This window comes from Helianthus annuus, chromosome 5 (genome assembly GCF_002127325.2).
Source record: "Helianthus annuus cultivar XRQ/B chromosome 5, HanXRQr2.0-SUNRISE, whole genome shotgun sequence".
NCBI lineage: Eukaryota > Viridiplantae > Streptophyta > Magnoliopsida > Asterales > Asteraceae > Helianthus > Helianthus annuus.
The window spans coordinates 13,321,721-13,336,383 of NC_035437.2; the positions used below are offsets into that span (position 1 = coordinate 13,321,721).

The 14,663-nt window shown below is 36.4% G+C and overlaps 1 protein-coding gene across 2 annotated transcripts; it reads right to left on the reverse strand.

The window, feature by feature from the left end:
- Positions 1–973: 973 nt before the first annotated feature.
- Positions 974–4,902, reverse strand: LOC110940010 (NAC domain-containing protein 72). 2 transcript variants are annotated; one of them, XR_002592721.2, is made up of 4 exons: positions 4,354–4,902; positions 1,920–2,054; positions 1,252–1,497; positions 974–1,169 (listed from the first exon to the last, which is right to left on the reverse strand). XR_002592721.2 is itself a non-coding variant. In XM_022181570.2 (3 exons), the coding sequence occupies exons 1-3, from the start codon at positions 4,819–4,821 to the stop codon at positions 1,435–1,437; spliced, it is 666 nt and encodes a 221-aa protein (XP_022037262.1). In that variant the 5' UTR covers positions 4,822–4,902; the 3' UTR covers positions 974–1,434. The 2 variants fall into 2 exon arrangements, 1 of the variants encoding a protein (XP_022037262.1); XM_022181570.2 differs by having other exon boundaries at positions 974–1,497.
- Between the last annotated feature and the right edge of the window lie 9,761 nt (positions 4,903–14,663).

The window sequence follows — 14,663 nt, forward strand, 5'->3', positions numbered from 1 at the left end:
CGTGTTTTATTTTTTTCATATACATAGCAAATTGTTCCAAAGAAACCAAAGCATATTGTCAAACAATTGAACGTGACTACGACGATAGTGACGAGGTAAGTATACTATACATTTTATGTCTTAAATTTATTGTGTTCTTTTATTTGTTTAACTATAGAAAAACAATTTAAAGGAATGAGGGTGCAAACATGACCACACGTCTACATGGTCTTCACGAATGGGCGAATGGCATACACTTTCTTTTTGTAACATTTGGTGCCACTTTTTGAAACACCAACATTGTCCTCTTGTACTAACAATCGTGAAACATCGACTTTGCACTATTTTTGTCATCTATGAATTTGAAATTTTTGTTTATATTGAGGTATTTTATTTTATATACTTTGCCACTATTTGATATATTTTCGTGATGATAATGCTTTAGTAGTTAGCCAATAGGTACCCGCCGGGTTTGAGTCATGTATACCCAACAAGTAATTTTTTTAGATTAATGGGTTTACCCGAAACTCGTGGGTATACTCGATGTCCGACGGGTTTTGGGACGGGTTTAGGATAGTTTTATCTAATCGGGTTTGGGTTTGGGTTTGGGATTACCTAAACCCGTCTTAAACCCGACCCATTGCCATCCCTAGGCCCTGCACGTAGTATGTATATATTACAGTTTTGAAACTAAGTTTAACGAATTTATCATGATTATGTTGATTACCCTGTCGGGTTTTTTTAATACCCGGTGCAGGTTTTTCCCAACCCAATGCACACCAGAACCCGAAAATAGGGTATTATAATACCCGGCTTTTAGAAAACCCGACCCGGACCATACCCGAACCCGGGTATATAGGGTATACAATTTTGGTATAAAACCCGGACCCAGACCCAACGCGGTTTTTCAAAAAGCCCGATTTTGTAAACCTGATTTTACTCGAACCCGGTTCCGGTTTTTCAAAAAGCCGGATTTGTGAACCACCATGGGACATCTCGAATTGAACTACATTATCACACTATTACATAAACCATTCAGAAATACTTATCTCCATATATTACATAATTTAACAAATCCTAAACCAATTCCATTCGGGAAAAAGAAAGATAACCAACCCGACAAAAGCCAGCCTGGATGACACAGGCGACCTGAAGCATCTGGTCCATGACACCAAAACTGGCTGTCGAATCTGCATGCCCAATCCAAAAGACCCGATTGACTGACAGTTCGGTAACAAGAAAACAAATAAGTGGAGGTAGGTAACAATATACCTTGGTGGACATAGCTACCATTGTGGCAGTATTGCCATCTTCACAGCTGAAGAATATATTGACCAATTTCTCAGAGTTTCCATTAAACCTTTAAGGTTTTCCATTTTGAGTTGAGGTAATCATCATTCAATTGGATGGGAGATATAATCATGCCCATTAATAATTTGGATCTTGTTTGACCCACTAAAGAGGAGCTAGAAGATCATCTAGCTCAAGGAAGTCTCCGTCAAAGGCCAGTGAATTCACCTGCATATATCCATAAATGAATATCAAAAGTTAGATAACTAAAGATGCTTAAAAAACTTTGTAAGTGAACAAAACCGTTTTGACCTTTATGGTCAAGCTAGCAGTTTATGACACGACCCGCTAACACGACAAGACACAAAGTTAAAACGACTTCGAGTCATAAACAGGTAGACATGTTAATGACATTAGCGTAATTAAATCATGTCTAAACGAGTTGAAATGTTTAACCCATTTATGACATGCATAACCTTTTTAAACCATCATGTTAATTGAGTTAATAGGTCGACATAACATTTAACAACCATTTTTTTCCAAACTAGAAAGGATATAAATCAAACTGCCCCAAGATCTTAATACAAAGTTTACCACTTGAAGTAAGAAGTTTCCTTACAATTATTTTTGGCAGAATCAACAAAACTTACCTTTTCATCGCACTGGATACCAATGTGATTCACTGTTTTAACGGTCTCAACCAAAGGCTTCGTTTTATCATTTGAGGTGTTGTATTGGTGGTGAGATTTGGCAAACACTCGGCACAGAACATATGAAGCCTCAGCCTGATATAGAAACCCAAAGTTATTAAAAAATGATAAATGATATATAAAATTTTAATTAATTGGTTAAAATAACAAGAATATTAGTAAATAAGAATACGAAACAAGCAATATGACATCACCCCTGTTCTTGTTTTTGGTTATTAACGATATGTTGAATGTTTAATGAAACTAAACTATAAAAAGATACAGATCAAGCATTGGTGTATTAGTAAATTGGTACACTCAAACCAAGGTTTAAAAGAACGGAAACGAGTTTTGAGGCGTTTTCCCGTTGCCTCACGAGGTGTAAGCCTCGAGGCGAAACGAGGCGTAGAGCCGAGGCGGTATTAATAAATAAATATAAAATTATATATATTATAAAAATGATAATACTAACTAATTTCTTCATCATATTCATCAAAATCATCAAAAACACACTTAAAAAAGACATGAAATGCTTGAAATGGACACAAAAGGTCAAAAACAACTATCAAAATCCCCTCAGGCGCAGCTTTCTTAGCGCCTCAGCCCCTCTGAGGCGCATGTACATTAAAAACACCATGAGGCGCGCCTCAGATTCGTTTTGTGGTCGTTTCACCTCGAGGCGCACGTCAACGTTTTTTAAAACCATGACTCAAACTAGCATGTTCTAAAACAGAATATGACATTGTTCTGCTACTAATTTGATTACCACTTTACAGATGAATTCAGCTTTTCAATAAACAAAATATAAATTAATTATACGATTGCAAATCCAAATAACTTTCATTTTTTGGTTTTTACTGTTTTAAAAATTACAAGCAAAAAAAAACATTAATCCAAACCAATGTCGGACAAGAAAACAAAAAAACCTAGATCTTAAAACAAGATGAAGTGTAAGAAGCCGTAAACCAACTTAAAACATTATTCATGTGTACAGGTTCTTTCATGTTTGTATGTTGTAGTTAAACAAACTAAAACAAAATGTTCTATTTATTATTGACATATGAATATATGATAAATGCTATCTACACCGCTGGCATCACAGTCTTTAACCTGTTATTAAGGGCTGTCCAAAAAGCTCGTGGCTCAGATCTCGCTAGGAAAAAGCTTGCTCAATATGGCTCAGTTTGAAACAGAGCCAATCCGGCTCGACTCGATTCATAACGAACCGGACTGGCTCAGTTTGGCTCGCTCGTTAGCTCTCGGCTCAGATTATTTTACCTTTCTTTAACACATTTAACATATATTTATTAAAAAGGGTTACCATTAGCAGGTATTTAGGTGTGTAGTTGGATATCTATGGTATATTTGGGTGTTGATTCGGATGCTAATGAACTTATATTGTATTTCGTTGAAATTTAAAACTTATTTTGTAGTTGGTTAAACTTGATTTTCGCTTGTTGAACTTATTTTAGATATGTTTTGTTAGGATAAGGTTCAAGAGTGATCACTAGTGTATTTTGCGAACTGAGTGAACTAATCCTGGCCATACACGTGTGCTTGGTTTAAAAAAGCGCGAAGCGCTCCGAAGCGTTTTGGTTCCAAAAGCTTTAAGCGAAGCTTCAAGCGCGAAGCGAGATCTTCACGTATACGAAGCGCTCAAAATTAAAAGAAAAAAATAAAAAAATTGTACAAATCAATATGATCTATTCTACTTGTTAATCAATAACAAACACAAAAACATGATTAAAAAACACACTTAACACATAAAAACATAGTTAAAACATAAATTAAAGTCGAAACACACTTAGGGTAAAGAAACAGGCCTCATTAACCCTATTTAAAGACTGTTGGGCTTTAAAAATGGCCCAAATGTGACCTGATTGGGCTGAAGCGTCGCTTCAAACCATCATCGCTTCGCGCTTAAAGCTCGCTTCACAGCGCTTCACGTAATGTAACGCTTCAGACCAAAAAAAGCGATGTTTCCAGCGCTTCAGCGCTTCACGCTTAAAGCTCGCTTTAAGCACGCTTTTTTAAACACAGCACGTGTGTAAATCAATGGCCAGGATTTGATGATGAAATCCTAGACATACACATGTGCAAATCAATGGCCAGGATTTGTTCACTCAGTTCGCAAATCCACTAGTGTTTACTCTAGAACCCCACCCTGTTTTGTTAAACTATTGAATGACAATTTAACCTAATGAATTTTGAAAGCTATGTATTAATAACTTTTTTTAGATTCAAGCCTAACCAAGCCAAACCAGCTCGGTTTATAATCGAGCCGAGCCCATCTCGTGAACAGCACTACCATTATGTAACTTTAACATTAACAACATAAAGTCAACACAATCAATACTTGATAAATCAAATTAACAAACATAACCAAAAAACTTACCATTTTCTGATCAACCAATGCATACTCATACATAACCCACTTGGTCCTGACAGCAGCAGCCTTACCCAACTCCCCCAAATAAAACACAAAAGTCTTCCTCGTCCCCATCACAACCCCCTGTACACCCGCACCCACAATATCTTTCACCGAGCCACTCCTCCTCCAAACCCCACAGCCAGCCGGTCTCTTCTCACCTCTTCCTCTTTTAACCCTGGGCATAGGGGCAAAACAGTAATAGTGCTTCCGTTTTCCTTCACGGCCGAACAGGAACCGGGCGGTTTCGGGTAAATTGAAGGGTTCGAAGCGGTAGAGATCGAGGTCTTTGATGAGATTTGGAGACGAGGGGTCGAGATGATCGCCGGTGTTTTTTAGGGTTAGGTAGTGGAGGATGAGTTGTTGCTCTGATGGGAAGAATTGGCAGCCGGGTGGGAGAGGTGAGGTTGTGGGATTAGGGTTTATGGGTTCCATTGTGGGAGAGAATCTTGCAGTTGGTGTGTTGAGAATTTGAGATTGGTTTGGTCGTTTGGGCGGATTTAGGAATGTGGAATGTGGAGAGCGTGATTGACAAGCTACCTATTTCTGAGAAGAAAATAAAAACTAATTAATTTTATTGTTTTATTATGTTACTAGCCTAACACCCCGCAAGCTTCGCGGGTGGCTAAACATCAACTAAACACATAAAAAAATTTAAACGTAGAAGCATTAAAGTGTGATTTGTTAAGCCTAATATTTTGAGACAGTTGAGCACGTCCCAATAGTACATCTACATAATGTTCGTTACAAATTAAGTTTTTGTCAACTAAACCTTCATGATGTTTTCATGATGTCTTCTTTAACTCCACTATCGCATTCATCCTCTGACATTATCAATTCCAATCAGGACGACTTAGAATTTAAAGCTCTATTGCTAGATTATTAAAAAGAGTTAATTACTGTTTTCGTCAATGTGGTTTGTCAAAAATCACTATTTCAGTCCATTAGTTTAAAAATTACGATTTCAGTCCTTGTGGTTTCACTTTCTTAACCATTTCAGTCTACCTCGTAACCATTTCAGTCCCTGTACTTACAAAATAAATGGATTGAAATTGTTACGAAAGTGAAACCACAGAGACTGAAAATGGTCATGAAAGTGAAACCACACGGACTGAAATCGCATTTTTTAAACAAATGGACTGAAATAGTGATTTTTAACAAACCTCAGGACGAAACAGTAATTAACTCAAAAGAGTTAATTACTGTTTTATATACATGAAATTAATTTGAAAAAAAAAAATAGATTCTTACTTAAGTGTAAGAACAACTCAAACAGGATCTTAGAGATATTAACTGGTTGGCTACCATCCAACACTTGATTTGCTATAAATCCCTTTTACTGTTATAGAAAAAAATAAGGTTATAACCCGGAATTTCCGGTTAGGAAAATTTAATTTATAACAAATAAAAGTATAAAAATAGCACTTTAACATCTAAAGTATCATCTTTTCCTTTTCTCCATCATAAATTTTTAATTGGTTTCTTAAACTTTTTCTTGTTGTAAAGAGCCATAAAAACATACAAAAGCAAGAAAGTAAAGTAAACGTCTATATTTAGAGCATTTACATTGGAACCTCTATTCTATATTATATAGAAAAAATAATAGAGGAAACAACAAAAATTCTATCACATTGGAATTTCTATAACAGAAAAAAATTAAAGTAAAGTACACCTCTATATTTATAGGGCCACATACATTCAACCCACAATATTATTATTCTGAGTGTGTAATATCTAATATGATTTTGAAAAGCTTCATTTAAGGATAAATATAAAGCAAATCACCCGTTAGGTAAAAATGGTTGAAATTGCCTTTTTTTCTCCTTCAGTAAACCAAACTTTATTAATCACCAAAAGAGGCATACAAACAACAATTAAGCTTCCAAAAAAACACACTAAGATACATCCAAAATACTCTTACCCCATTACACATCCAATCACTTTAAAAAAATTATCTATACACATACACTAACCAAAGTCTAAACCAGAGAAAGTAGACCAGATTGAGAGATTGACGCCTATCGATCTGTTAATCATCCACCAGAGAGTAGCCTCCTTAATGTCTTGCACTATTTTAGTTTGAAAAGCATCGACCCCTTTGAAGATCTTATCATTTATCCTTAACCATAGCCTTCATACTGTCATGAGAAATACAATATAAATCGGCATTTTTTTTCGTGGGCGTATCCAGACTAATTCTACATACACAAACCTTCCAACATATTGATTTAGCGAAGATACGTGAAGCGAACAAAAGACAGGAAGAGCAGCTTTTATATTTTTTTATCATACCTGTAATCATTTTATAAATAATGCTATACAAAATTACTGGAAGAGAAACTGATATAGCTATTTTTTTTTCTAATATCAATCATAATGCTATACACACCTTGTCGTAGCTTAAACACATTTCTTCAGATTATGGCCCAATTTGATCAATTCTAAAAAACGAAGAAAGATTATCATGAGATACTGTAAAACTGGGGTTTAGGATGTAAACCATAAAAATAACAAATTAATTTAGATGATTAGCCTTGCAGAAAACCCAAATCGGTTATGGTTATGGTTATCCACTAACCGACATCGCGGTTATGGTTATGGTTTTTGGTCAAAACTGACCCATGCACACCCCTATTTGATATATTACAATATTAGTTTGAGTGTCTGTGAATTATATCATTTAACACTATTGACATAAACCTTGAAATGAAAGAAACGTTCCATAATTTATGTAAATATTAAATTACATTGAATTGAAAATAACGAAAACTATAAAATCACAAATCGTTAACGACTTTTTTATACACCACACGTATTTATAACTTTATAAATTCAAATTAAGAGAAAACAAACTAACCTGCTATGGTGAACCTATCATGCCAAAAATTTAGTGCCCAGATAATTATATAAATCTATACGATTCTTTTTTTTTCCTTTGGAAGTCCACAAAATCTTTATTAATCACCAAACTGGCTAACAACATATTAACCAGAAAAAAAGAAAAGAATACAGCTACATGTATTCAGCCAAAGTTAAGCAAAACTATATCCCCATACAAGTTAAATAAAAAACAATCCAGCTTTCCCAAGTTAATTCTCGCCCCTTAGACCTGTTCCGCATCCATAGCCAAGGATTCGGATCTCCTCGATCATATTCTCCACGATTACATGTTTACGGTTCATACGACTGTTCGGATGACTAAGTATACGACACAGTTTCGAATGTTGGCCAGATAGTACATGTGATCCAAAACAAAAGTGGGTTTTATTATCTTGTAATAAAATCCCGAACCTGCTACCAACTTGACATGACCCAAACAGGTGTAACAGGTCCCTAAAATACCTATATAGATGGCTGATGTCTATCCTTAAAATTAAACTTTGTGGGCAATAATTACCAATACATCTTCAAAAGTTGCATAGCGTGACTATTGAGACGTAAGTGTCGAAAGAACAAATGAATAAACGTTTCAGCAGACAAACATTTATTTCCCATTAGCACTGGACCATATCGCAAAAAGTATCAAGGAGACCATCAAGAAGCCGAGGTTCCTCCAACAGATCATCAACAACTTTCTGAATCAAACTTCCTTTCTCATGATCCATAATGGTGACATTGTTTTCCTTAGTCAAAGTCTGGAAAGGTTGACCAGAATCAAAAGTCAAAGTCAGAAGTCTGGAAGTTTAACCAGAAATAAAGTCAATCTAAATTCAAATTATTGTTCAAATGAACAAAGTACAAATCTTTTTCTAAAGAATTATCTAAATGCAGCAGTTTTGACACCCAAAAAAAGTCAAACTAAATTGATCACCATCCTTTAAGTCATAGTATAAATCTTAGTTTGACAAAGGGTTGCGTTAAACTTACCCCCGCCACCCCCTCCATTTCAACTCATTGTCAAATCTCTAATACTCTTCCCTTCCACAATAATATAAAACAAACAAATAAATCCCCTTAATTTGACGTCTGTCAGGGTACGATGAAAATTTTAGGGGGGTGGGTGGGGTATGTTTCGCCAACGCCTTAGCAAATTGTCTAAATGTAGCACCTTTCACACCGAAGTCAAACTAAATTCAAGAATAGTATCCTGACGGGTGGTCCATGGGACAACCCTTAAGTGTGCTAAAAGACGAGTGAATCCCTCATTTGATCATGTAATTGTCTTGAATTAGATAACTACGGTTGCTTGTGTTTCAGGTACATTTAGAGCTTAAAAGTATAGAAATAAAGCTTCGAATAGACACGACTGGATTGTAGATTGAAAGACGGAGAATAAATGAAAAAAATAAAATTTTGGAATTGAAGAATTAAGAAGATAACATGATAGAGGATGAAATTACGAGAACGTAGGCGAAAACGGTGAAGAAAACGGAGTTGAAACGAGAAAGTTATGAAGAAAACAAAAATTGATTGCTGAAGCCTACCGTAACTTACGGTGGTACCGTAATTTACGGTAGACTCTGACAAAAATTGATGCCGTAACTCAGTTAAACTCCACCGTAAACCATTTTAAGCCACCGTAACTTACGGTGGTACCGTAATTTACGGTGGAGGCCAGCGTGAAACTTGTAACTCCCTCATTTAAGGTTGTTTATGGTGCCTTTTCATCATCCAATCATTGTGGACGGTTTTGGAGCAGTTTAGGGGCGATTTTTGGCTATCTTCTTGTGTTCTTGAGTGGTCTAAACATGAGGACTTTGTTATGGATTCGAATGAACAAGGGTTTGATTGTGATGATGATTCACCACACTATGAGTGGCTAGGTTTGCTTGGTGATCATCCCGAATGTAAGGTTTACTTGTGACAATTATGTTTTGTTCTTTAATTTCTGGAATAATAGACTTTGCATGTGTTGTTTAGTTTATTATGGTGTTTGAATGATTGTTTGTAAATTGTTAATGTGTGTTTGATCATAGTTCTGAACCATACGTTCTTGGTGCCGTTGGCAATCGAGATATCATGGGAGGGATTAGGGTTGGATATATGTTGATTGGTCATCGGGTAACAACCTCGCGTTCTAGGAATCCGAGTACTTAGTTCCCTTTCATCACAAACAATTGATCTTGCATGAGCTATGTCTATGTAGTTCTTTCCAGTTGAACATTAACGTTAATTGTCACTTAAAACCTGAAACTCGAGATGATCACTATCCTCTTATCCTGTTACAAAACTTAACCTTGATTTGTAATTTAATTTAGTTTAATCTAGTAATTAAAACCAATCGCCAAAATTCTGAATTTACATTTTTGCAATTTAGTTTGTTTTAGTTAATTTAGACATACATCAAGATAGCACATATTCCACATACTCCCTGAGTTCGATACCCACTTACCGCTAGCTATTAGTTGTTATTGGGATTAAATTTGATTGTGACCACGACATCACGTCAAATTTTGGCGCCGTTGCCGGGGAGTAGTGCGCAACGTGTGTTATCTTGTGTGTTAGTTTGAAAAAAAATAAAAAAAAAAACCAAAAAGATTTCTTTTATGTTCATGATTTACACTTGGTAGTTGAGTTGTGTTGTGCAGGATGACAGGGCATTACACAAATTTCAGCTTATTTACGTGTAGATTGTGCGGGGGTCCACGACATCCATGTATTGGTTGCCACGAGGCTCACTACAGGAGGGCACATGAAAAACCGGTGTCTTATGTTTCACAGCTTCCACCTCCATCATACGTTGACGATTATGAATCAGAAATGGAGGATGACTATTATTCATATGGATACGAGCGGGATGAGGAAGTTTATTATGAGGCAAGGATGGATGGTCTATGTTTTTGTTGCGGTCGCGATCACACTTATGATTATGATGTGTGCCCGGTGTATTCGGAAAACCCGAAGTATTGGAATAAAAAGATGATGGAAGCGCGCATGTATAGACCGTATCAGGGATATCGACAATATCATCCCGAAGAATATTCTGAGCCCGAGGGTGTTTATGTTTATGAGACCAAGGAGGAAAAAGAGCTTGCTGTATTGGAAGTAACTTTGTCCAAACTCGAGCAATATTTAGCAACACCCAACCTGTCCGATGTAGACCGAATCAGCTGCTTGGTTTCTAAGTGTCATACATTAAAATTGAAGATAGAGATAGAAGAACGCCTCTCACCATTACCTGACGATATTAGAGATTATTCTCACATGAAGGAGGAGGTTGTGGAGGATAATACCACACCAATGAGTCCTTTATCTGATGAAGAGTCACTTGTAGATCAGATGATGTGTGCAGATTATGAGGTAGAGCAGGCTGATGGGATGGATATGTGCACCGAACCTCTTCCCATATCAATGATTCAAATTAACAAGTGTGGGGAAGAGGGTTCAAGGAACAAGATGAGAAGGGTGAAACTACCAGACATTAAGGTATATGTCATGAAGTGGACTAGCAAAGCCCGTAGGAGCAGCTTTAACATGCCAAATATACTGACAAATCTATGGAGATGGCATGTAAATTTCCAGGCATTTGTTGGAAATGCTGCGGGTAAGTGTGCATTAAGACCACCATAACGCATATCAGGTATGGTCTGGCTGAAGACCTTTAAACTTAGCGCTCTCGGGAGACAGCCCGAGGTTGTAGAGTATTGTATTTGTGTTTTGTTTTGCTTTGTTTGGTTTTGTTGTGGTGTTGTGTTTGTGTTTTGGCAGGTTATTACGTTTCAATCCTCGTGGATGCAATGATTCAAGTGTGGGGATGTTTGGCAACATCCCCATTGAGATATCGGCGAATCCAAGAGATGTTTATGAACCGGTCCGATTACCGCAGCTGCATCACTACCAACAGTGCTGATTTACTAATCAGGTTGTGTCTTGTTCTCATTTTGTGCACCTTTGTATATATTCATGTTTAAGTTTACGGTTGGGCGGATGGGTGGTGTTTAATGTTTTTGATGTGTTTATGGATTGTGAAAGTTGGTGGTGTTTTTAGTTATATATAAAAAAAACAAAAAGAAATTTGTGGTTTGAGTTGAACAGCTTTTGGGTGATGTTAAAGAGTTAATCGATCAAATCTTCCCAAAACCGTACATTGGGGTCATTGTATCCCAAGTGTGGGGATGGGGAGAAATTTTGAGGTTTTTGAAAATTTTTAAATCAAGCTAAACAATGTGAGAATTTGAACACCGTGGATTAACCCCAAATGATGCACCGGCAACCCTTAATACCCTTTGTTCTTGGTGAGAGTTGAAGCCACACATGTAAATAAATAATACTTGTCTTGATGAGAGTGGCAACGGGTGGGGTGCATAAGAACTTGTGCCTTAATACGGTTTGAGTCCTTAGTTGAATGTGAATGTAAAAAGGATAAGGGCAACTAGATAGCCTCGTCTTGGTAAGTGCGAGTGTGGGATTTGGGGGGTTGGACCTCATTAATTATATATATGAGCATGGTTGCGAGAGGGGCGGGGGTTTGGACATTTAGTTGCCCATTTTGTGCCTAAAAGTCGATCATTTGTTACCCCTTAGCTAGTTTCCCAAAAATTTACCCGACTTAACCCGGTCTTATAGTGTTAGTAGTTGTTTTAGTAGTGTGTAGATATGTTATAGTGTTATGTTGAATATTTGATTGAAAAAAAAAGAAAAAAAAAGAAAAAAAAGAAAAAAAAAAGTGAAAAAGCAATGAAAAAGAAAAAAAAAGTGATGTTGAGTTGTCTTGCATATAGAAGTTATGTCATGTTTATTGTTTGTTTCATTGTGTAATAAAAGACCGGGTTAAGTCCTTCGCTACTACATATATATTCCATTTCCTACCCGTACACCTAGCCACGTTACAACCTTAAAGCCCTTTGATTTGCATTCATGTTTGGCACTTGTTAGGAGAAGGACCGATTTAGGTACAAGCCTATAGTTGTGAACCACCCGTTTGCCTTTTGTGTGTCTAGCTCATAGTTGCTAGTGCTTACTTGTTGCCGAGATGAGAGACATAGCGAGGGGTGCATTGGTTGGGTGTTAAAAAGGGGTTAGTAAAAGGATTGTTTGTTTTTGCTTGGTTTACATTGATCGCTTGTTTTGAAAATGATTTGTAATGGGTTGCTTGGGGCAAGCAACGGTTAAGTGTGGGGATGTGACGGGTGGTCCATGGGACAACCCTTAAGTGTGCTAAAAGACGAGTGAATCCCTCATTTGATCATGTAATTGTCTTGAATTAGATAACTACGGTTGCTTGTGTTTCAGGTACATTTAGAGCTTAAAAGTATAGAAATAAAGCTTCGAATAGACACGACTGGATTGTAGATTGAAAGACGGAGAATAAATGAAAAAAATAAAATTTTGGAATTGAAGAATTAAGAAGATAACATGATAGAGGATGAAATTACGAGAACGTAGGCGAAAACGGTGAAGAAAACGGAGTTGAAACGAGAAAGTTATGAAGAAAACAAAAATTGATTGCTGAAGCCTACCGTAACTTACGGTGGTACCGTAATTTACGGTAGACTCTGACAAAAATTGATGCCGTAACTCAGTTAAACTCCACCGTAAACCATTTTAAGCCACCGTAACTTACGGTGGTACCGTAATTTACGGTGGAGGCCAGCGTGAAACTTGTAACTCCCTCATTTAAGGTTGTTTATGGTGCCTTTTCATCATCCAATCATTGTGGACGGTTTTGGAGCAGTTTAGGGGCGATTTTTGGCTATCTTCTTGTGTTCTTGAGTGGTCTAAACATGAGGACTTTGTTTTGGATTCGAATGAACAAGGGTTTGATTGTGATGATGATTCACCACACTATGAGTGGCTAGGTTTGCTTGGTGATCATCCCGAATGTAAGGTTTACTTGTGACAATTATGTTTTGTTCTTTAATTTCTGGAATAATAGACTTTGCATGTGTTGTTTAGTTTATTATGGTGTTTGAATGATTGTTTGTAAATTGTTAATGTGTGTTTGATCATAGTTCTGAACCATACGTTCTTGGTGCCGTTGGCAATCGAGATATCATGGGAGGGATTAGGGTTGGATATATGTTGATTGGTCATCGGGTAACAACCTCGCGTTCTAGGAATCCGAGTACTTAGTTCCCTTTCATCACAAACAATTGATCTTGCATGAGCTATGTCTATGTAGTTCTTTCCAGTTGAACATTAACGTTAATTGTCACTTAAAACCTGAAACTCGAGATGATCACTATCCTCTTATCCTGTTATAAAACTTAACCTTGATTTGTAATTTAATTTAGTTTAATCTAGTAATTAAAACCAATCGCCAAAATTCTGAATTTACATTTTTGCAATTTAGTTTGTTTTAGTTAATTTAGACATACATCAAGATAGCACATATTCCACATACTCCCTGAGTTCGATACCCACTTACCGCTAGCTATTAGTTGTTATTGGGATTAAATTTGATTGTGACCACGACATCACGTCATATCCTGAAAGTCAAATGGGTAATTCTACACCACCCATTTAATAATACAATTTGTTTAAGTATTTTAAAGGTATTATTTATACCAGTTGTTTGAATTACCCAGCCATGCACGCTTTGTTGGGAGTCGTCGACAGATTTCTTGCCGGAAAAAAAATTTAAGTAAAAGAAAACACCGAAAGCGAAGACGTCCAACCCTTTTATGTAGGCACATTACCAGATAACACACATACAAACATGAATCATATAAGGTAAATGATCTCATGAAGAAAAAGCAAAAAAAAAAAACGAAACCTCACAACATACCTGATTTGTCGAAAATCAACGCTTCATTAGTATCCTCAACAAAACCACAATCACTAAAGCCTGAAATTTTCAGTTAAAATCAGGAATCAAGATGAAAAAAAAAACAAACAAATAAATTCAAAATGGGATACGTATTAAAGCTTGTGGCGATATATTAAAGCTTGTGGCGATTAAAAAAAATAGAAAAAAAATTGAAATCAGAAAAGAAACAGATAGACACAATATTGCGATTTGCGATCGAACATGAATCAGAATACATACCTTGTAAGTATAGATACATAATGAGCAATTTCAAAAAGCAAACATCGCACATGTTATCTATAAACTCACAAATACTATCAATACCCTGCTAACCAATGAGATTACACAAAACGCAGCTTACGCTATTCAAGACGGTTAAATGCAGGAAATAAATACAAAACCAGGTCGCACCCTAATTACTTCGATTTCCGATCCACGTCTTTTTTCGGCTTTAACACGCTTTCAGAAAGAAGTTTTGACAGAAAATTACTACTGTTATCGTCTATATCTCTATCACTAAGCCTGCTTAGAGTGCTTATGAGAGACCAATGAGTCTCAAAGTCTGGTTTGTACCCAAACTGTTGCATTC

Excerpts from the sequence above, each read along its gene's own strand:
- LOC110940010 (XM_022181570.2), bottom strand. The coding sequence starts at position 4,821 with ATGGAACCCATAAACCCTAATCCCACAACCTCACCTCTCCCACCCGGC. Across the intron at positions 2,055-4,353 it reads CATTGGTTGATCAGAAAATG|GCTGAGGCTTCATATGTTCT; the intron begins GTAAGTTTTTTG and ends TTTCTATATCAG. Across the intron at positions 1,498-1,919 it reads GTATCCAGTGCGATGAAAAG|GTGAATTCACTGGCCTTTGA; the intron begins GTAAGTTTTGTT and ends GGATATATGCAG.